Here is a 23,199-nt window from a genome sequence, read left to right as displayed (position 1 = left end):
ATTGACATAGAACAAGGACACAGACAAAAGACCTGTAGCTGAAAGGTTCCCTGGTCCCGCCCAGCCCTGAGGTCCCACCCAGCCCCAAGGTCCCGCAGCTACTTATAAAATAATCACTCAGAGGCTTACTATTATTTACAAACTATATAGCTTATGGCAGGCTTCTTGCTAGCTAGCTCTTATATCTTAAATTAGCCCACTTCTATTAATTATGTTTTGCCACATGTTCTGTGGTGTTACCGGTCTGCTGGCATCTCGATGTTCCTTCCGCAGCGGCAGCTGGCATCTCCCCAGACTCCGCCTTTCTCTTTCCTGTCTCTCTCCTTGGATTTCCCGCCTGCCTCTAAGCTGCCTTGCCATAGACCAAAGCAGCTTATTTATTAACCGATGGGAACGACATATATCCCAGCACACAGAAAGACATCCCCCAGCATAGACCCTTGCATGCTGCGCAGTCCCTGAGCGGCATTGTGGCATCAAATAGATGTAGCACACACCCATGTGATGTGGCTCTCTGTGCTCTCAGCCAAGGCAGAACATTTGGAGGACCAGCCTCCGTTTGTAACAGAAGCCTCCTTGCCCATCCTGGTGAAAGCCCAGTACTTGGCCCTGCAGTCTGTGTACCCTGAGTATGTACATCACATACCTGTCTGGTGGGCCAAAGGTGGGATCCTCAGGGCTGTGTTCTTACTACAGTTCACAGTCTGGGAACTCCCTGGTAATTGCTGGGGGCTGAGTCAGTCAGCAGGCCTGGGTTTGAGCCTTGGTCCTGTGGCTTCTTGTAGAATCTTGACTTAAGAGTCTCACTGTGCTCCCTGTTGACAAGTCTAGAGTGGAAAGAGATATCATTTCTACCTCACAGTTAAGAGGGGTGAAATGGGAAACAACCAAGCCGAACTGCGTGTATCCAAGGCTAGCAGAGGACCTGCCGCCCTGCGAGCTCTCCATAAGTGTGCTGATTGATATGAATAATGTTTACAAAAGAACCGCTCTTTAGTATGTAGGAAATAACTACCGTTTATTTATCCATCTAGACTTCTGCAGGACCTCCATCTGTTGTGTGTTGTGTTGGAATGGAGGAACACACTCTCTTGATGTCCGGGGATGGAGATCTAGTCTAAGACTAGTGTGTGGGCTCTGACCTGGAGTCTGGCTGAACCCCTGGCTGCCATGTTCCCCCTCCCCCACCCTCCAGCTCCTGAGTTGCCCAGCCTGGCATGTGACAGACTATTTGCATTTCTGACAAGTCCCCAGGGGTGCTGAGGATGTTCCCCTGGGAACCACACTCCAAGAACCACTGCTCTGATAGAGCACTTTGCAGGAGAAATAGAATGTATGTCCACAGACACGATTTTGAAATTGGCATTAGACACATTAAAAAAAAATAATGATGAAAGAAATGGATGAAGAAGGGGAAAGAAAAGTGTAATAAACCTTGTTTAACTTAATCTATTAATACAATCATTTCAACATACAGTCAATGTAAAAATATGAATGAGACCATTTGCATTCTTATTGTTAAGTCTGTGGAAGCCGGGGACTGTTTTATAATTGCAGCACATTCTAGCCCAGACGGGCTGTAAAGGAGAGTGGCCTGGAGAGCAGCTGTTACTCACCAGTAGCCCAGTTTGACTGTGCCTCACAGACTTTTCTTTTGCAAACACCTCAGTTGAGGAGCTTCTGATCACTAGCCAAGGCCTTAGAAGAGCCCCTGCCCTGTACCGGCATGAAGCTAGGACGCCTACCATTGCCCCTGCCCCTGACATATAACTTTGCTACTCTACTCAAAACCCCAAATACACGCTCCAGAGAAATTGTGAAGATCGTCTTCTTAAGTTTCCCTCTTGGCCTTCCTCTAGTCCTTCAAGTCCAATTCAGGCAGTGTGACGTAATGCCTGGGAACAGGAAAGTGAAGCTGAGAGCCAGCCTAGGTTTCAGAGAAACAAAAGTGAAACCCTGTCCCCGCCTCCACAGGGAGCCAGGGAAATGCTGAGAAGTCAGGCAGGCAGTCTCTGGCCACTCTTGGAAGTTTTCCTGTTTCCATGACTGCGGGAGAAACACAAATATTTGAACTTGGAGTCGGTAATTGATCACGTTGACATACACATTAAACTTCATTGTATTATGTCAATTAGAAAGGCTGAGGCAGATATATTTGCCAGATTTCCTACTATTCGGGTTTATTTCTCATAAAAATGTTTACTTTTGCTTGGAAGCTAGTAGGATTTCAGAATTCACTAATGCATGCTAAGTAAGGTCGTTGCTCAGCGAGTACTTCAGTTTGATGGAACTCCGTGCCTGAAGTGGTTGGTATTTACCATATTTATGTTTTATTAATTTTACTCTGGAGGAGCGTAGAGATGATATATTAAAATGGTGAATTCTTTCCTTTGTGATTGATGTCTTTGCCTAATAAGTTTTTTACAACTTTCTTGGTCTTTATTTTTGTCTAGGGGATATAGTAAAACATAGGATACCTAGACATATTTGTAATGCTATTACTGCAATCTAAGTTATTGTTTTAAGAAAAAAAAAAAAACCTTAAACCGTTAACTAAGCTTTTGAAATGCCATGTGAAAAACAGCATTTACATCTTTGGGCATCGTAACTTTGTGCTAGTTGATAGATTGTCAGGGAACATGCCTCCACAGACTAGAGTGTAGTGTGTATGTCTTAGAACATTGGTACTGAGGAAGCATCATGGGCAAATTTGTTGTTGTGCAAACATCATGGGGTATATGTACACAAATCTAGATTGTGCAACCTCTTTCGCACATAGGCTGTGTGTCATGTGGCATCCTCTGCAGCCTGCTACTGACTAAAGTGCTGTATGCCGTGCATGCCTGCAATGAGGCCCCAGTAATTAGTCTGCTCCAAGAACAGCCTCAAGTGCTAATAAAGAATTAGAAACCGCCGGGCGGTGGTGGCGCACGCCTTTAATCCCAGCACTCGGGAGGCAGAGCCAGGCGGATCTCTGTGAGTTCGAGGACAGCCTGGGCTACCAAGTGAGTTCCAGGAAAAGGTGCAAAGCTACATAGAGAAACCCTGTCTCGAAAAACCAAAAAAAAAAAAAAAAAAGAAGAAGAAGAAGAATTAGAAACCATTTTTCCCCCCAAGAAGTCAGAGCTCTCCCTCCCTGGTAGACTTGACGCTGTTGAGATCAACTAGTGGTCAGGAGTGAGGCGTGCATCCCATCAAGCCAATACATGCTACCAGGTGTGATGACCAAGTGCAGGTTGGAGGATTTGACTCCAAACACTCACCAAAGGGCCTGAAAAAAATGCCAGCATTGGAGGCTTCTGTCTGCAGCTTGTGGGGCTGCAGTTCCACACGGTTGGATCCTGGGCTCGTCGTATGGAGGAAGTAACAATGTGCCTCTCGGAGGACGTACATGTTCCTTTACTATCTAGAGTAAACAAGATTGAGACTCAGTGCGACTGACTGGCCAGATGCCGTTCATAGCAGGAAACAGAGTCTCAAAAGCTGAGGGCCACAGTCCAGTCTCGTCCTCACAGGGGACAGGGATGAAGCCAAGTGTGCTTCCGGACATCCAGGCAGGACCGGTGGCAGCCGGGAGGTGCAGACACCTGAAAGCTGCAGTTCTCCCTCAGCCACCCACAGTGCCCCTGGCAGCTGTCCTTATCGGTAGACCCCAATATCTAGTTAACGTAACTCATAATTTTTGAAGACAAATGAAATTTTTTGTCTTTTTAGATTAAAGCCCTTCAATTAGTTTCCACTATTGGAGCTATGGGCAATTTCCCAACCTTCTCTTGTAAATCAGTGAGCAAAAAAAAAAAAAAAAAAAGGTGTGGTTTGGAAGGGACACTAAAATCTACCCCGAAAGAAGAGCTTATAGGGGCAGCCTTCCATAGAGAGTTCCGCTCCTACAATCATTCCTGTCTTCACATCTGAGAAACCTACATGGTGCCAATCCGCATTTGTTTTCATCATTTCCTTTCACGGAAAAAAATAATGTCATGATTAATCTTACTGGCATCAATTCTTAAGAAGAGCCTTTGCGCCGTGAGGTCAGTGAGCAGAGAAATTGCCAAGAAAGTAGGTGTGTGTGTGTGTGAGAGAGAGAGAGAGAGACAGACAGACAGACAGAGACAGACAGACAGAGATGAGACAGAGAGAGCACTTTCCTGTGAACATAGCTTACCGTCAGGGCTGCTGCTTCCTCGGAATTTAGAAACCCCTGTTCTCTGGGGTTTCTCCTGGATTCCTCTGTGGGTTCTAACTCTTGAGCTGTAGACAATGCTGCAGCCTAGACTTTAAAGCCCGAATGCAAAAACAAAACCAAACTTCTTCCATCAGGTTTCACACATCTGTAATGGAAAAAGTAGAAATACAGCCGGCTGGTGGAGCTGTCGCTCACAGGCTGTCAATCAGATGACACCAAGAGCGAGTCCACCGTTCACTGCCTGTGTGACTCCACACGTGGTCATCTTAACATCCCCCAACATCTACACAGTCACGCCCTGACAAAAAGCCGTATGATCAGTGGATGTTTACGCAAGGCCAGAATTAGACAACCACGGAGATGGAAGGGCCATCTCCGTGAACGTCTTGCAGACACGGTGGTGACGGATGTTAGAGACAATCAGAGAATAATCTTTTCCTAGTACCATTCAAGGGCAGGAGTAATCCGGAATAGATTGGAGGTATGATTTGCCAGCCAGTACATTTGCTGTCTCCCTTATGCCAACTTTGGAGACATAGCATTTGCCAATGGAAAGAGGTGAGAGGTGTTTTCAGTGGGGTGGCTGTCTGTGCAGAGCATGTTGCAGAGAACCACCTTCCTAGGAATGAGTGTGCAGGGCCTCTGGCTGGCATGCCCAAAACGCACGTGTCAGTTGGCAGCACTCTTTGGAAAGTTCTAAAAATAAAATCTGATTGTTTCCAGTATTTGATAATATGTATAAATGGATTCCTATTTGAGAATGATTGGAATGATAATAGAGTCTACATTCGATATGGTCAAGTTTTCATCCAAAAACTGGCAAAAGGTATTAAATCAAAATTTATATTTTACTTGAGAGCTAGGTTTAAAAGAAAGTGGAAGAAATCAAAACATTTTTGCAAGCAGTGACTTACATGTGTCTTCTCTGGAGATGGGGATACTTTATGTCAAAAGTCAGAAAGAACACAAGAACGCATTTCCATGACTCTTGATTGACAGGAAGTGGTCAGCATGCAGACAGGTCGTATATATTCAGAGGGTGACCTGCTGCTAACTTCTGGGCCAGTCTGTCAGGCATAGAAGTCATTTATTCTCTGTCTCAAAAAGATTGAAATTATTAAAGGCTTAAGATTCGGTTTCAATAACAATGGTCAAAGATTTTGACCAGATAGGAGAAAGAAAAATACCACAGCTCGATGTGAGGAGCACAGATCTCAGGGTGGGGCTACTTCACAGACAGCCATGGTGGCAGCCCGGAGTTAAGAGTAGGAAGGTGGCGAGCAGTGTTCAGGGTCCGTTGAGACTGGAAATGGTGCTCTCATGGTCTTTGGAAGATGTGATGAGGTACTCATGTGTCCCAGAAGTTGTTAGGTATTCTAAGCATGCCAGTGGAGAGCGAGCCAGGGAGGTGGCAGCCATAGCCGGAGTGGTCAGGAAAGCCCCTTCTCGGGGAAGGAGAAGCTTGAGCTAAGATGAAGTTGTCAGAAAAGAAATGGCCATGCTAAGGCGAGAACATCCCAGATAGAAGGAAAAGAGAGAATTAGCGTTTCTTCTGTATACAGTGGCAGCCGGTTTCCCTGGCTCCTCTGGAGTTCTTTCCACCTGTGCTCAAGACATTTAACGTGTGTGTGAGATTACCCAGGGCTGATGACAACCTTTCCACAATGAGGATTGCCATGACAATGCTTATTTGAAATTGGTACAGTTTCAGCTTTTGACCACCCCCCTTTTCTTTTTCACAATAAGAAGAAACACAGTTTGGGTTCATTCCCGTCTGTCTGCGTCATTTTCCATGCTAATACAGTACGAATAAAAAGATTTTGCATTGTCTTCCAGAGTTACCATAACATGCTTTTTAGAACAGACCTAAGTCAAATGTTTAACTGGAAAGTATTTCTACATTCTAAATAGTACTTATGATCAGGACTGAATGAAATTGTTTACCATGTCAAAGGGAGCATTAATTACTTTTTATTGCTCTGCTAAGACACCAGGGACCAAAACAACTAATAGAAGAGAGAGTTTATTGGGAGCTTACATTTTCAGAGGGTGGCTGATGACCATGGTGGTGGGAAGCGTGATAGCAAGCAGGCAGACATGATGCTGGAGCAGTAGCTGAGAGCTCGCATCTGATACACAAGCTGGAGGAGAGAGAGGGGTGGGGGGGTGAAAACTTGGAATAACATGGATTTTTAAATCTCAAAGCCCACCCATAGTGACACACCTCCTAATCCTTCCTAAACAGTTCTACCAACTGGGGACCAGTCATTCAAATACACGAGACCGTGGGAGCCGTTCTCATTCAGACCACAGCAGGACATAAAAACGACACATTGGGAAATCACAGAAACATTAACTGTTTCTCCTATCCCTTCTTTACAGGGCTTATACCCCTAGAAGGAAGATGGCTGAACTCAACACCCATGTGAATGTCAAGGAGAAGGTAGGGGCTTGCTATATGTTGGCTCTCAGAAACTGCTCACCAGATGCTCAACAGATGTTAACCCCTGCTGGAAAAACTTGATTATAATGAAGAAGGGAGAAATGGTTTGCAGAGACACATAGAAAGTTTGTTGCTTTGGTATACTGTTTATCAGAAAGTTATATCTGTGGAGGGTGTGATAAGCACGATACTTTTATTTTCTCGTTTTTGACCATCATCTCCATGATACAGAGACAGAAACTGAGCAATAGCCCAGGTGAGTCGTGTGCTTTCATTCCTATAGCAAGGAGGCAGCATCTAAGAGCTTGAGTATGGCACTACCTCCCCCACCATCCTGTGGTCCTTTGAGATGGCCTTTTGAGTCCTTCAGCCCTGAGAGTTCATGACACTGACTCCGCCTCCCATCTTTATCATTTGGTAACAACTGATCGCCATTCCCAGCCCTTCCCAGCTTACCCCACTTGGGTCAGCAGCATCCTTGTGCCGTCTGTGTATTAATTAAAACATTGTGGCATTGACTCCTAGTAGCACAGGATCATAGGCCGTTGAGAGAAGGCTACCCAACCTACTCCCTAGCAACAAAGATTATCAATAGGAGCTGTGTTCCCTAAGATTCATGGATGGGCATGAATGGACAGGAACCTCTGTCAATCTCTACTCATGTCACAATTGCCCAGAGGTACCCTAGACTCCATGGGACTGTCACTCACTTAAGGATAGGTATTTGCCCCTCATCATTTTGTATTCATGCTGTACTAACAATATAGAATGAGGGCTGAGAGGAGTAGTATTTGCCAAGTCCTGGCAATTTCCTTCTTTACTGGGTGCCAGTCATGTGGTACTAAGCATGTAGATGGGGCACCTGCTTGCATAGTGTGCACATTTAGGGAAGAGAAGCTGAAAATAAATGCAGGAACGTATAAATGAGCACAATCCTTTCAGACCCAAGAACAGCTTTGAGAAACACACAGCAGGATGCTTTGGTGGGAAGGGAGGTGGGGAGGTGACTACTTTCCATGAGGCTGTCCCAAGAGCCCTGTGAGAGAAGGTCATGTTAGAACTGACGTAAAGTTGATGGGAATGGAAACAACCATGTAAAGATCTGTGGGCGGAGAATCATATATAAAAGCAAAGAATCATATATAAAAGCAAAAGTAAGTGCTCAAAATGCACAGAGTTGAGTGTGTTTGGAGATCAGATACCCAGATGGGCCTGAGAGTGACAGGCAGAGAGGGTGGGATTTAAGGCCAAAAGGTACCACTTCACCTGGGCCGTGGACCTTCAGGGGACCGTGGGTGGAATCCAGGATTCCGTGTGCTTGGATGGGAACTTTGTGTCTTACAAGTACATTTTATCATCACTCACATCTAAGAGAAACTAACGGTTCCTTCAGGCCTGAAATGTGGAAAGCCCCACAGTAGCAGGACCCTGTAACTCAACGTCTCTAGAAACCTTACGTGTTTTCATATCAAATTATGTGTGTTATAGACATCCCAAGGTGTTACTTGCTCATCATTTCTTCAGAACAACTGTCCTTGTAGACCCTGTTGCCAGAATGTGTTATCTGAGGTGTTGATAGAGAAGTACATGGGCTATTGTAGCATGTGTTTTGTTTGTATTAGTATTTGACCTTTATTTCAATAGGAGCTATTTCCTTTGTAATCGTACATATTGTCTGTCATAAATTTTAATACATCGTCCTGAGAAGGACCTCAGGCTCCACCAGACTGCTGAAGGGATTTGCATGCCAGCCATGATAGAACTAGGTAGAGCTCGCTTCCACAGGCAAAAGCCAGCTGTTGGGAAGACGTAAACAGGAGCATGGATTGGAAGGATATGTTTTCAGAGCACCTGGTTGCCTCTGAGAATGTGCTGTGTGTTTATACATCTACTCAGTGACTTCCTCTTTGATGAGGACACTGAGCCTTGAAGTCACGCTTGACTAGGTCAAAGTCAGACTTAGCTGTGTCTGTTTCCGAAGTCCACTCCCTTTCCACTGCGTCTCAGAGTTTCTAATAGTGAACAGAAAGACAGATTTGCTACCACGTCTCTGGAAGATGGAAAAAAAAAATACCAACTTTTACCAACAGACAGTTTCTTCAGACTTTTGTGTGCGATCTTAATTGATGTGAAATTTTTATCCATTATATTACATCATGTATTCCACATATTATTTTAATATTAAACTATTTTAGCTTATTGATCATTGAATAAACAACAGCATAAAGATGTGTCTCCTTGGTAATGTGCCTTCATAGTCTCCTTTTATTTAAATGACAATATGTGTCCCCAGTTTGAAAAGCTGGGGTGGGTTCTCTGGTACTGACCAAAGATTGGCTTTTTCCAGCCATCTATTGATGGCTGGATCCAGTAGCCTCCACATCAGGCTACAGACTGGTAAAGCACTCTAAGGAGTCAGATTTCTAGCAAATGATTCCTGCGAAGCACAGCGAGTGGACGGACGACCGTGGAGACCTAGCGGGCAGCACTGGATGGTCTTACTCAGAACAGAGGGAACAGGCTGATGTGTCTGGATGCACACCGCAGAGGTTCAGCATGAAGATGCCATGCTTTACTCAGGCATCAGTGCGTTGACCATCAGGGGCTGCCCGTCAGGTGACCATGTGAGGGAGAACGAGATGGTGAATGTTTTGCTACTGCACTTGGGTCACTCATCAATCTGTGGGCAGTATTTTGGGCAAGGGTGATGTTAAGTTGTAAATATTGTGGGTCTACATGACCGTGAAAGTGAAGCTCCTCTGAGTCAATGAGTGAATTCCACCCTCCCATGTCAAAAGTTAATAGATTGCTCAACTCCATCAAATAAGCCATAATGAACAACAGATTCGGATCATATATAGTTTCACTTTGATCTATTTTAGTTTACTTATTTCCTTTCGTTATTAGCTTTTATGGCCTTTTATGATTAGTTTGTTTCTCAATCTGTCACAGGAAGCAATGGCATTTCAGTTCTGAAAATTAAGAATAATAACAACTGTTAGTTCTTAAGCTATAAACCTTGGTTGATTAGTGAACAGATCTCTAGTGCTTTTGATACAATATCTAGTCAACAGCTGTGGAAAATTTAAAAATAAAAGTCTTGTGATGGCAAAAAAAAGGGGGGGGTCTTATGATAGGAGGTACCTGGAGAGATGGCTCAGTGAGCACAGGGCGACTCTGAGGAGGAACCCGGTACTCACCTAAGAGACAGGCTTGGTGGTGGGAGCTTGGGATCACAGCACTGGGAAGCAGAGACCAGTAAATCCCTGGAGTTTGCTCGCCAGTCAGCCGCACCAAATCTCTGAGCTCCAGGACCCACTGAGAGACCCTCCTCAAAAAACAAGATGGATGGCTCCTGAGAAATGACACATGGGTTGACTACAGGCCTGCACACACATATGCATACACACACACACACACACATGCACACACATGCATACACACACATATGCATACACACATGCATATACACATATGCATGCACACATATGCATACACACATATGCATACACACACATGCATACACACACATGCATACACACACATGCATACACACATGCATACACACACATGCACACACACACACAAAAATAAATAAATAAATAAGTAAATGGGGGAAATACACAATCTTTGTTGTTTTAAAAAAAAAAGGTTTGATAATGAAATGAATCCTCTGTATATCTCTAATGAATCAAAGAGACAGATTGAGTAGAAGTGATTTTTGTCTTCCTGCAATTTTTGTTTGTTTGTTTGAGACAGGGTTTCTCTGTGTAGCTTTGTGCCTGTCCTGGAACTCACTCTGTAGACCAGGCTGGCCTCGAATTCACAGAGATCCGCCTATCTCTGCCTCCTGAGTGCTGGGATTAAAAGTGTGCGCCACCACCGCCCGGCTTCCTGCAATTTTTTTAGTCCAGAAAAGAAGCTAATAATGCTTAACATTCAGGATAAATAAAACTTGTAAGAAATACTTACAACATTTTATTTCAAAATAACTTTGTATTATTGGATTCTAACTGTAAGGATTATAAATTGAAAATGGGGCTTAAATGGAAGTTGAGTTTTCTTAGTATGGCGGACATCTGCTTCATGACCAGACTCTGCCTCCTCTTTACTTTCATCTACCGTTGTCTCTCCACATGTGCCCTTCAGCCTGCTGTTGTGACCTAGAACATGTTTGCCCGCAAGCCATTACAAAGGCAGGTTCCTGTATGGGATATCTTCCTGCTCATTCATATATATATATATATATATATATCATATATATGATATATATGCCTCACTCCATTTCCTTTCATTCAGGAACTCTGTCAGACATCTCTCTCTCTCTTCCTGCCCTGCCTGCATTATGTCCCTCCCCCGCCCTTCCTCGGTGAGATTCTCCGCATCTTTCATCACAGCTTACTTGCATGTAGTGGAGGCTTAGTTGCCTGTCTCCCTGTGTTACGTCTAGCTGTTCCTTGGGAGCAGAGTGTGGGTCTTACGTTCTTGAATTTGACCCATAGTTAGCCCCTTGGTTAGAGTTGGATAAATGAATGGGTAGCAGACAAATGAACACAAGCATTTGAACTGTTAAGTTCTTTAGAGACTTACGAAATCTCATTTATACAGTTTTATCAAATCTCAAGGCTTCTTGAAAAATAGAATGTAGGTTAATGGAAATGTCATCTCATTTTCATACACATGGCGATTAAGGCATGCTTTAAATTGCTCCTGGAAATGGGAGCTTAGTTGGGTTGTTTGGGCTGACTCCATGTGCTTTAGAAGACGGTGAGTAAGCACCGTGGTCCCAGCGAATTAGGATAACAGATAAGTTTGCTAGGTGATCAACTGCCCGTGGAATGGATCCCCAAAGCAAACCGGATTGCAGGCAGACAGCAGACCGAAATATTTGGGCAACCTGAATTCTTATAGTTGGGAATAACTCACTGTTTACAGGTATTTTCTTGTTTTTTTTTTTATCTCGTTAAAGATTTGTTTTTATTTTTAATTACATGTAGGGGTGTGTGTGTGTGTGTGTATGTGTGTGTGTGTGTGTGTCCCCACATGTAGGGTGTGTGCACATAAGTATATAAATTATTTTTCTTTAAAACAAAGTTCAACACTAGAAACTTTATGGATAAATTAGTTGATAGTGACTATTGAATTGCTTCTTTGCTGTGGATATCGCTCTGTATAAATAAAACACTGATTGGCCAGTAGCCAGGCAGGAAGTATAGGCAGGACAAGCAGAGAAGAGAATTCTGGGAAGTGGAAGGCTGAGGCGGAGAGACACGCCCAGCCGCCGCCATGACAAGTGAGATGTAAAGTACCAGTAAGCCACAAGCCACGTGGCAACTTATAGACTAATAGAAATGGGTTAATTTAAGATAGAAGAACTAGATAACAAAAGGTCTGCTGTGGCCATACAGTTTGTAAGCAATATAAGTCTCTGTGTGTTTACTTGGTTGGGTCTGAGCAGCTGTGGGACTGGTGGGTGAGAGAGATTTGTCCTGACCGTGGGCCAAGCAGGACTGGGGAAAACTCCAGCTACACTTCTTGCTTAAAACACTTAGCGATCAAGCAAAATTGATTTACAGAATTTTAAAATGAAGGATAATGATAAGTTGGTATAGAAAAAAATAGAATTTTTGTTAGTTTTTTTGATATATTATCATCAGTCAGCTTCAATTCAGTAAGGAAACAGAATCCTTGCTTATAAAGTAGAGGTAGTAGTGTTCCTAGTGTCCAGGTATGGTGTGATAAGCCATTCCAGTGATGAATGATTCCTGAGCCACCATAGGGGACCCAGTGCCCTTGGGAATGACCTCTGTAAGTAAGGCTGTGGGAAAGCATATGTCTGGAAGGCAGGAGTTATCAGTTCCCCAGTGAGCGGCTGATCGGCCTGAAACAAATCATGTAACTCTCTGACTTCAGATTCCTAGTGAGCAAATGAAGCATGATCATAAAGTCATCTCACTAAATCAGGCTGGGGCATGCTTAGCCATAGAGGCCTCAGCTGGCAGGAGTGAGGTCCCTGAGTTAGTGCCCAGTGTGAAGTCATCGAATACAACCGTGAGCGTGGAAATGCTTCCTGAGCTCTTAGTACCAGAAACCTAGAGGATACAGGTGCAGGGCAAGATCATCTGTTTATTTTGCAAATGAAAACGGGGAAGTCACCTCTAATGAACATTTCTTTCAGTGTTCAAAAATGTAAATTTCCATAGAATCAAGATTGGGAAGGGAGAAAGGGTCCAGGTGAGAAAACATGAAAGTGGACTTGACTTTCAGTGGACTTGATAGGGATTGCTGAGCTGTACAAAAAGTAATTGAGACAAGACAGTCTGATGACATGGGAATGGGGAACAGCTCAGTCTGTAGTATCATTGCTGAGAAGCCATTTATTGAATAGCTTTTATAGCTGTTCAAGTTATTGAGGCAAATTGGATTGTAAACAATAACCGTATAGAGTCATTAAAATGAAAGGGGACGAGAGTCTCTTGTCCACAGGCTTCCAAGGAGTGTCATCACTGTTTCCGAGGGTCACTGAGACAGGGAATCTCCACAACACTTGGATGAGTACTTTATTATCTCATAATAAGCATGCTCCATTTATTTTTTTTTTTTCCTGCAGCTTTTGGTCCATGTTTTGCAAAGTACTGAAAATATAGCTTGGGTTTTTACTTGGGGTGGAGGGTAGTCAGAAAAAGCCAAGTATTGGATTACAGAGATTGTAGCAGATCAGAGAATGAAGATATCCTCTATCACACATCTTTAAACTATTAACCCATTTCATAGAGAAACCATTTCCTAGGAGTTGGGATGAGTTTTAATGACATGTAGTTGCATATATATATAATTTATATATTACATACATACATATATATATATATATAAATGCACACTTCAGGGGGAAACCTTAATTTTATAATTTTTCATGAGAATTTAATTTAGCCCGGCCCTTGGATGCAGATAACGAGCACAGCAGCTGCAGAGCTTTCAGATTTCACTGTGGGACCCGTTCCTGCCATCATTTTCTCATAGGAAAGGGTCATTAAATTTCGCTCTCAGAGAAAGGAGAAAACACTGACAATGGTTCCTGCCTAATGCTTATGTACAGAACTGCTGTTATTGTTGCTTGGCAACTAGAAGAGATTTGACAAGGAGTCTAAAGGAACTGAATGAATAAATGGAAATGTCAGCATCAGTTTCAGGGGATAAGAAGAAATTTACTATTGCAGGATTAGCATCACATTGCTTTCTCCGAGCTACATGACCGGAATCCACAAGGTTTCTTCTGTTTCTCCTGCCCCCGCCCCTTCTGCTCCAGCCTTTCATGGTAACCCCTTCTGTACGATGGCGGAGGGGTGTGTGGGAGACAGATGATGCTCAGTGTTCATGAATATAAGAGCATGTCAAGAATGAAATCATTGGGCTGCAGGAAAAAAGTAACTTTGGTTAGCAATCCCTTGGAATTTAGTAGGGACTTCTCCCGCATTCTGGCTATTTCCTACCTTGGTCCTTCATATTAAAGTATCCAGTTTTAGAGATAAAAGATTGCCAAGGCTGCAACAGTGATTTCTTCTCTTCTGACCTTGCACATGGAAAATCCGTTGAGAGAGACTCGTGGCTAGACAGACAGATGGGCAGATGTAGCACTTAATAGCAAATTCTTGTATGTCACTAAAGTCACCTTTTCTCGGTAAGCCAGCCGATACGAAGTTTCTAACTTGCTTGTGTACTTAATAGTTTACATAATAGGAATACTACAGATTTTACCCTACCCCAGGATCTGTTCATCAAAATTTGGTTTGCTAATTTAGTCAAGATTCTATAATGGTAATTGTAGGTAATTATGAATCGAGACAGTTCGTAGGAAGGCGGGAGGTGGGGCGTGCCTCCCTAGGGTGGGGGCGCAGGGCAGTGCTTTTAAGTGATAAATGGGAGAGAATAGGCAGATGCAGTGAGGGGCAGCCTTCAGATGTCATGACGTCTTTGAAGGAGGGGGAGAAAAATCCAGCAAGAAAAGTTCCCAACTTGTGTTGTTCGAATCTTAAACAGTTTTATTAGTAGAAGACCCTGAGGCAGATATTGGGGTAAATACTGAAAGATCTGAGAAACAGAGTAAGTCACTGCCCCGTCCCACCTCACCAACCCCACAAATCCTCTGACTGTCTCCTCACGCCTTATATACCTTTCTCTGCCCAGTAATATCACTTCCTTCTTAGTGCTGAGATTAAAGGTGTGTGCCACCATTGTCTGGCTCTGTTTCTCTCCTAGACTGAGTCAATCTCATGTAGTCCAGGGTGGCCTTGAACTCTCAGAGATCCAGACGAATCTCTGCCTCCCGAGTGCTAGGATTAAAGGTGTGTGCCACTCTATGTTTAATACAGTGGCTGGCTCTGTCCTCTGATCCTCAAACAAGCTTTATTAGGGTACACAATATATCACCACAAACTTGCAATGCAGTGGTAAGAAAGTTTTGTCAGGCTCATGATGCAGACCAAAGCTGCCAACTGGAGGACCCTATGTCCCTCAGAGAGCGCACTGACATCATCTAGAGGAGCGATGCATGGGACCAGCCTAGCATGGCTGGGCTGTCAATCAACTGTGCCTCCCACAACAGACTTCTCTAGACTCCACACCCCTCAATTATATCAAAAAACTGTCTGTAAAAAGGAAATTGAGATATATATACTTTGGAATTTTATCATATGATAGAAGCATGAATTTTTTCATGGTCTTGGGAAAAAATGAATAAAAAGTTTGTAACCCACTGCTCTGAAATAATAAATTACAATACAAATTCTAAGGGACTGGTGAGATAGAGCAGTCAATGAAATGAGAGGACCTGAGTTCAATCCCCAGAACACACATTTAAAAAGCCAAGGGTGACAGTGTGGACATGTGTCCCGTTGCTAGGGAGGCAGGGGCAGATAGATCCTGCCTGCTCATTGGCCAGCCAGCCTAGCCTGCTTGGCAAGCTCCAGGCCAATGAGGGACCCTGTATCAAAAAAGGTAGACAACACTTAAGGAACAGTAACGCAGATTTCCTCTGACGTCATCACACTTGTGCAGGTGGGTGTGTGCATGTACACACACACACACACACACACACACACACACACACACACACACACAGACCCAGGATCCCTTGCCTTTGCAAACTGGACTGTGTTCCTACTCGTAGGAGGGTCTTCTCAACTTCTAGAGTAAGCCGTCCTTTAGTAACCTTTTCCCCTAACTCTGTTTCTAACCACATTTAAAGTAAAAAGAGGTCCAGTTACTGCCCCTGAAAAGTCTACTCCTTTGCTACACTGTGTCACCTCTCTTGGCTTCGGGGTCATTTTGTAGCATGTGAGTTCTTTTGTTACCCTGCAGGGTCACCAGGACCTGCACTCTAATAGATGACCCTGTGGTCTCAGGCATTGTAAAAGACAAAGGCAGGGTACTGGACCACAAAGTGAGTGCTGCCCCCAGTCTCCAGAGTAGCTCCTCTATTCGGATATAGTGCACAACCTTCCACTCTTTGTAAACTGCAAGAATTTCATTAAACCACCTGAGGCTCATTTGCGACTCACTGGTCCCCCTTTCTCATGCCTCTGTCTTTAGGACCCTTCAGAACTCTGCTTCTCAATCTTTGAAGATAATTGTCAGCCAAAGTTGTTGAAATAAATACAACAATGCTTAGTTATATAACAATGTGGGGGTTTTTTATTGTAAAATACCTAACGTGACATTTTCCCTCTTATAATTGTAAACCTATAGTATGGTGTTAACTATAGGCACAATGCCTGGTCTGATATAAATAAAATTGTACCTTTCTCACTCCCTGTTCCCTGCCTTCACGAACCCTAGAACCCTAGAAACTGCCATAGTATCCTCAACTTCTATTAGTGTGATTATTTAATACTTCATACAAGTGTGACTGGGTTTTTTTTTTTTTTTTTTTTTTTTTTGGTGACTGGCTCTTAACAGCAGAATGTCCACAAAATTTCTCCACATTGGCATGTTGCTGCATATTTCAGCATTTCCTTTTTTGTTTTTATTATATTTATTTTATTCTATTTTTATTAAGGCTACATAATGTTTTGCTGTAAGTCCCCTGTGTGTATCTACTCATCCACTAATGGAGAGTTATTGGCATTTCCTTTAAATAGTTATGGCCCAGATGTAACTTTACTTACTAGACTGAAGGCACTTTTAACTTTTTCTTTTCTTTACTGCCTTTAGAGGAAACCCAAACAGAAAGTTGTAGGAAAAACAAGATCTGGTCAGCTAAATAATCACTTTGACTAATTTTAAAACAATGTGCCTTTTTAAAACTGGTCCACCCTTGTAAATAAAAGAGAAGTTGTATTCCTGGTTTCCATGGAAGTTTATGATCTGTTTCCTCCACACCACAGTGAAGAAATATCCAAAGCTAATATGCGTTAGAGATTAAGTTAACGCTCTTCAGCTGGTATTGACCAAAGAGCAATTAGCTTTTTTTATTCTAGTATTGATTAAAGGATTATAAGTGACTTACACCGTTTTATAATACTTTTTATCTGGGAAGTTCTGTGAATGAGCAAAAAACAAAACAAAGTAGAAACACTACATTAAGAGTAAATGTAAATAATTACCTTTTTTTCCCCCAAGTAGAGACCTTAAACTACAAAGAAAATGAGAAAAGAAATTCCTGAATATTCTTTTAGGAACAAGATAAATGAAAAGAATCTTGTTTTTCTGCTGTTGTTAATGTACCCAAAACCGAAATAGCCTGGGGATATAACATTGCTCCTTTTTTTTTTTTTTTTTTTTTTGAGTACTAAGTCTAAATATGGAATTCATCAGAGATACAGACAGAATACTCACCTAAGCCCTAATAATGTGTGTGACCAGCAGGGTAGAAACAGACTTGTAGTGGACCAACGGGCTAAACTGCTCTAAAATTATCTGCCGGTCTAATTGTTAATTATGAGGAAATTGGAGGAAGAATCAAACACAGTGACTTAAAAAAAAAATACCAACCAAAGAACAACAACCAAAACAAAACAACTCAGGCATACACCGAGTACATGCTGTCTAAATGGGTGAAATGAAACGTTTGTTGCCCTATTGTGTGTCTCAGTGTACATTAGAGGGACTGTTGCCATTAGCAACCACCATATTGCTGGCCCCTTGCTATTGTTCCAGGCAGATTGTATTCAGCCATACTGCCTACTAAAGTGTCTTCTGCATTAAGAGTTAAAGTCTTGCCGGGCGGTGGTGGCGCACACCTTTAATCCCAGCACTCAGGAGGCAGAGCCAGGCGGATCTCTGTGAGTTCGAGGCCAGCCTGGTCTACAGAGTGAGTTCCAGGAAAGGGTCAAATCTACACAGAGAAACCCTGTGTGGGGGGGGGAGAGCTAGAGTCTTCAAAGGGGATCTGCTCTTTGTAGCAGGCTGCCAAGTGTAGCAGGAAACAAGTTTCTTCCAAAACGAGGTGATTCTGCCACTCACTTAGGAGTTGGGGTGCTTGCCTGGAGCACTGGGTTGCCCTGTAAACAGTCTAGCCTGAGGTTACCATGCTGTGAGAAAGACCAACCAAACCCATGAAGAGACTCCATGGAACGAGCCGTCTTCATGTTGTATGAAGAGAACTCACTGCCCAGCTCGTGGTCTCGCTCCCACTTCATGAGTGACCCAGGGCAAATTCGTTCAACCACACTCCTCCCAAGCTCAGCTCCGCAGGGACAGAGAAAGTACCAGATCGGTTAGTTGTCCTCAGTAGTCACTCAGCAGCAGGTAACTACAATCCCTTCTTCAAGAGAGGGCTCCCCTCAGCTGGATATATAGTCTGGTTAGCAAACAGATTGCCTAATGTGTGCAGAGCCTGAGGTCCAAACCCCAGAACCACGAAAACTGCGCATGGTGATACCCAACTGTAATCTGAGCCCTTGGGAGGTAGAGACCAGGAGGATTGGAAGTTCAAAGTCATCCTCCACTACATAGTGAATTTGAGGCCAGGCTCAGCTCCTTGAGACTATCAGAGAGAGAGGGAGAAAAGAGAATGTATGTCCTTCTGGAACAGTTTTCCTTGACAAAAGCCATATTGTTGAAGTAGTGATGTTTCATAAAAAACAGAGAGGTGTAGAAGAATTATGATATACGTAAAATTATTTGAGAGCTGAGCAGTTATACCTAAAAAGAGTCCTCTCCTATACCACTGTCCTTTGTTTCTGGATCCCTCTCCCTTAGGAAGAAGAAGTAAAGGTGTTTTGTTCTTAGAGAAACGCCGAGGACTGAAATTGGTTTTAGGGGAGGACGTGGGGGGAGATGGGGTGTTCCAAGTAGAACACCACAGGACACAGGAAGTGTGCTCAGGGGAAGCAGCTCCGGGCTCCTTGGAGCATCGGGTATTAAAAAGGATGGAATTTCACAGACAAAGGCATGGGGCCGAACCTGATCTCTAGCTTCCATTATATCTCGACTTCTTGATTCTCATTTCTGGGTGCTCATGAGGACCATGGTGGCAACGCTAATGCCGAGCCATTCATCATCCGAATTGTTCCCTCCTCCTCGGTCCTCGTATCTAAACAGAAACCGGTTGCTCCTTCACAGGTAGCCTGTGAGCCCTCTCCACATGGCTCATATAGGTCCAGTTTCTTGCCCAGGATTCTGTGTTAAAATCCTAACGGGCATTCATTTGATCTCCTTGAGCTCATACACAAAGAAAACAGAATGACCTTAAATGTGCAAATACCATACTCCTGCCCTGAGTAAATCTTGAGTGGCTTTGCCTCAGAATCGGGCTCAAAGTCATCAGACGCAGGGCCTGGGCCACATTGGCCCCATGCCTTTGCCTCTGAAATTCCATCCCTTTTAATACTTGGTGCTGCAAGGATCCCGGAGCACACTTTTCCTCGGAGCACACTTCCTGCGTTCTGTGCCGCTCTTCCTGGAACACCCCACTTCCTTCCCCATCATTCTCCCCGAGCCAGTTTCAGTCCTCCGCATTTCTCCGGTCCTCAGACAACAAAACCTCTTCACTCCTTTTACTAAATTCACCAGACATCTGTCTTTCAAGACCACAGACTTTCTCGGCAGGTCAGGACGTGTGTCGGTCACCGCCTGGGGTCCAGGTTCCGAGTCTGTCCTTTGTGACTGGGTTAGTTTATAAATAAACAAAGGAACGTGAATGAGAAGATTACTCTCAGCTCCGAGGACATTCCTGTGGCAGTACTCTGGCTTCTGTACTTGACTCGGGCTCATAAAAATTCAAATCAACAATTTGGCTCCGGCCTACACGAAATCTAAATCAATAAATCTCCTCTGCGAGGAGACAGCAACTGACTTTTTTAAAAGACACCAAATTGGAAGGGAGGGCACACATGCTGCTTGTTTGTAGTGACAAGAACTCGAGGTTCCAAACGGTAACAGCTGGCCGCAGCGGCCGAGTCGGAACTTCCGGAATTGAGCAAAGGTGACGGATGTAAACTCCGTGCCTGTGCATTAGCATCCTTTCACAGGCCTGGGGCGGCAGCACTCGCCCTGAGAACTGGGAGCAAATGAGCTCCGTGGGGGCCCCCAGTTAATGTGTCTGCTAGAGCATCGGTGCCGTTTCTGACAGCTGGAGTGGGTGAGTGGGACCCACCCCACCTCTGCAGGTGCAGGAGCTGCCTCTCTCCTCTTTGATCCCTCCACCCCCCGAACTAGAACAGCGTGCTTATTTACAGAAACACTTTTCTGCCGGAAACACTTAGGAGAGCCCGGCCAGATGGCAAGAGCTTATGAACACGACTGTGGGAGAGCGTGTTGGCTCTGTGGTGATGGATTTCTGAGGAGTGCTTCAGTTCTTTGAAATAAGGGCAGGCCTGGCCTGTAGAAGGGGGTTACCCTCTTACATACCAGAAGGTAGCACCAGGAACAAGGGTTAGAAAAGATCTAGCATTCCCTCTTTGGCTATGTGCTTCTCTTCACCAACTTCTCTTGCCTTTTTTTTTTTATTATTATTATTTATAATCTCAGCAGGCTATCCGGTCCCTTCATGTCTCTCTGCTGTCCTAATCCATCCTCTGTAGGCCTTAGAAACCTTCATCCGCTACTTTAACAATACCTGACGCTCATGTGCCCGAGCCCCAGGACCCTCCCGCTGTACTTTTTACGGTTGGTAAACGTGGGTCATCCCTCTCCTCTGCTTGTAGCTTGCTAAGAGTCTCTGGGGAAAGCCATGCCAGCTGGCTCCATGACCGATCTGTGCTGTCCAACATTCGTGGACCTTCGGGCCTGTCCAGCGTTCTTTATTCATGACGGTCACGTCCTCTTCAGTTCCCGTGAAGGCAGCTCTAAACCATTCTCTGCTGTTTAAGCCTCGAAGCTCAGGTGAACGGTTTCCATAAACTTCCCTCGTCCCGTGCTCAAGCTTTTATTGTATCTCCACTCCCCGCTTCTCCCCTTTCCTTCTGGCTCTGAGTGTGTGCACACGCACGTGTACGGATCCCACTTTGGCTGTTCCTAAGAAGCCGTCCACCTTGTTTTTTGAGGCGGGGTCTCTCACTTGGTCCTGTGGCTCACTGGTTCAGCTAGACTGGCTTGCTGGCCGCCGAACCCCAGCGCTCTGCTTCCCCAGGACTGGGGTGACAGCATGCGCGACCATGCCCGCCTTCTCGGGTGCATGCTGGCCATCAAACTTGCCTCAGGCTTGCCCAGAAAGTACTTAGGCTGAGATGCCCCCCAGCCTCTCCACATCTCAGCACCATTTTCTCCTTTCCTCTGGGATCTTCTTTCATGATGTATCTCCTTTCTTGCCTCTCCTCAAATTCTTTCCCAACGGCCGCTCCTTTCCTCCATCATTGAACATGCTCAAGCACTTGGGGCAGTCAATTGTGCCCTGATTGTTTTCAGATGGATTCGGGAGGTGGGGAAACCAAGCCAGAAATCCAATTAGGAGACTTTTCCAGAGTCTCCCTGGGAGACAAAAGGAGCCTGTCTAGGTTGGTGAGAGAGAGGGGAGCAAACAGGTGGGAGGGAGAGGGAGTTTAGTACCAAGCCGACTCCGTGTAGCTGGCGTTTATTACTGCCCCTCGTTTTCTTCACTGTTTCTCCAGCCCTCTGACGTTCCCCTCGTGAAATGAAGCCACAGTACATGAATAAGTAGGACTCCCCAAGGCGTGTGGTCCCCAAGGTACCATCAGGAAGGCGGTTTCTTTGTGGGGTAGGGAACGGTGGTATCTCCTGACTACGAGAAAGAATGCAGCGGACTTCTGTTCCTCAAAGAGGGGTCCCGTTACCCACTTACCGTGGCTGCTGTCACCGTCACCAAAAGCTTTGGGACTTAGGGCAGTACACATGACGTGCCTTAGAGCTCTGGAGGTCAGGGGGCTGCAGCCTTAGAGCCCTCAGCAAAAGGTGTCCTCAGGGCCACATTCCTTCCTGGGAGGTGATGGAGGGAACTGGTTTTGTTGCCTTTTCTGGTTTGGAAGGTGTCTTCATTCCTCACCTTTCCGCCCTGTAGCAGGAATCTTAAATGGTCTTATTAATGAAATCAAACCTGAGGCCAGGTATTGGGGTGAACGCTGGAAGATGAGAGAAGCAGAACAAGCCCCAGCTTCCTCACCTCAACAGTTCCTCAGCTGATTCTGTTTCCTCAGACTGGAAGCCTCTGAGTCCTCATCCAAATGGATCTCAGCCGAACTGCTTCTCGAAAGCCTGAAGCTTAACCAGCCAAATGCTTCTAGTTCCTGGTCTTCACGCCTTATATACCTTTCTGCATTTTGCCATCACTCCCTGGAATTAAAGGCTCGATTTCTTGAGATTAAAGGCATGAGTCACCATGCTTGGCTGTATCCTTGAACTCACAGAGATCCAGGTAGATTTCTGCCTCTGGAATGCTAGGATTAAAGGCGTGTGCTATCACTGCCTAACCTCTGTTTAATATTGTGGCTGTTCTTTTTTCTGACCTCAGATAAGTTTATTAGCGTGCACAATATTTCGGGGAACACAATACCAGCACACCACCCCCTCGGTCTTCGAGCCCCAAAGTGACTAGTTAAGTCTCACTTTCCCTTGCCGTTGCCTGCTCTCTTCCTCTTCCACATCTGGAGGTTCCTGTCATGGTGCTGGGCCCCCGCTGAGACAATACGGGATGAACACTGTCCTTCAGAGTTAGCTAGTCAACGACCCTCCTCCCAGCGGCAAACTGAGTGTGCCCTGAGGGTCGACATCCTCACAGGTTCTGAGGAACAAGAGCACGTAAGAAGCCATTCTGGCCTGCTACATCCTCAAGACCCAGCAGTACCTGGAAAACAACTAACCTGCGGACTCTGAGTGTCTGCCTCTGCATCCTGGTTCCGGGTGGACTCCAGCTCACTGAGATGGGGTTAGAAGGCCACAGAGAGTGTCACCAAGAGCCTCAGGTCAGGTTTCCCAGGATTCTGTCAACATGGCGTTTCCCTCATCTTCAGAGCTTCATTTTTCTTTCTAATCCTGTTCTGCTCACCCCCAAAAGTTAATTTTGATTTGTGCCAGTGGTGTTAATTCCCAAAAAGTCAGCCGAGTAGAACATGACAACATTTCATACATTTTCTTTTCTTTTTTCTTTCTTTTTTTTTTTTTTTTTTTTTTTGCTGGC

At 44.6% G+C, this 23,199-nt stretch overlaps 1 protein-coding gene across 8 annotated transcripts in view; it reads left to right on the top strand.

The window, feature by feature from the left end:
• Spats2l (spermatogenesis associated serine rich 2 like) overlaps positions 1 to 23,199 on the top strand; it is a 171,543-nt gene that overhangs the window by 74,651 nt on the left and 73,693 nt on the right. For all 8 annotated transcript variants that reach the window (XM_028886027.2, XM_028886018.2, XM_028885999.2 and 5 more), the window contains one exon: positions 6,569 to 6,629. In XM_028886027.2, coding sequence (XP_028741860.1) covers positions 6,569 to 6,629 — 61 coding nt within the window. The remainder of the gene's footprint in view (positions 1 to 6,568; positions 6,630 to 23,199) is intronic.

Source organism: Peromyscus leucopus, chromosome 13, assembly GCF_004664715.2.
Source record: "Peromyscus leucopus breed LL Stock chromosome 13, UCI_PerLeu_2.1, whole genome shotgun sequence".
NCBI lineage: Eukaryota > Metazoa > Chordata > Mammalia > Rodentia > Cricetidae > Peromyscus > Peromyscus leucopus.
The sequence above is the reverse complement of the archived record's forward strand: the minus strand, read 5'-3'. Positions and strand labels throughout refer to the sequence as shown.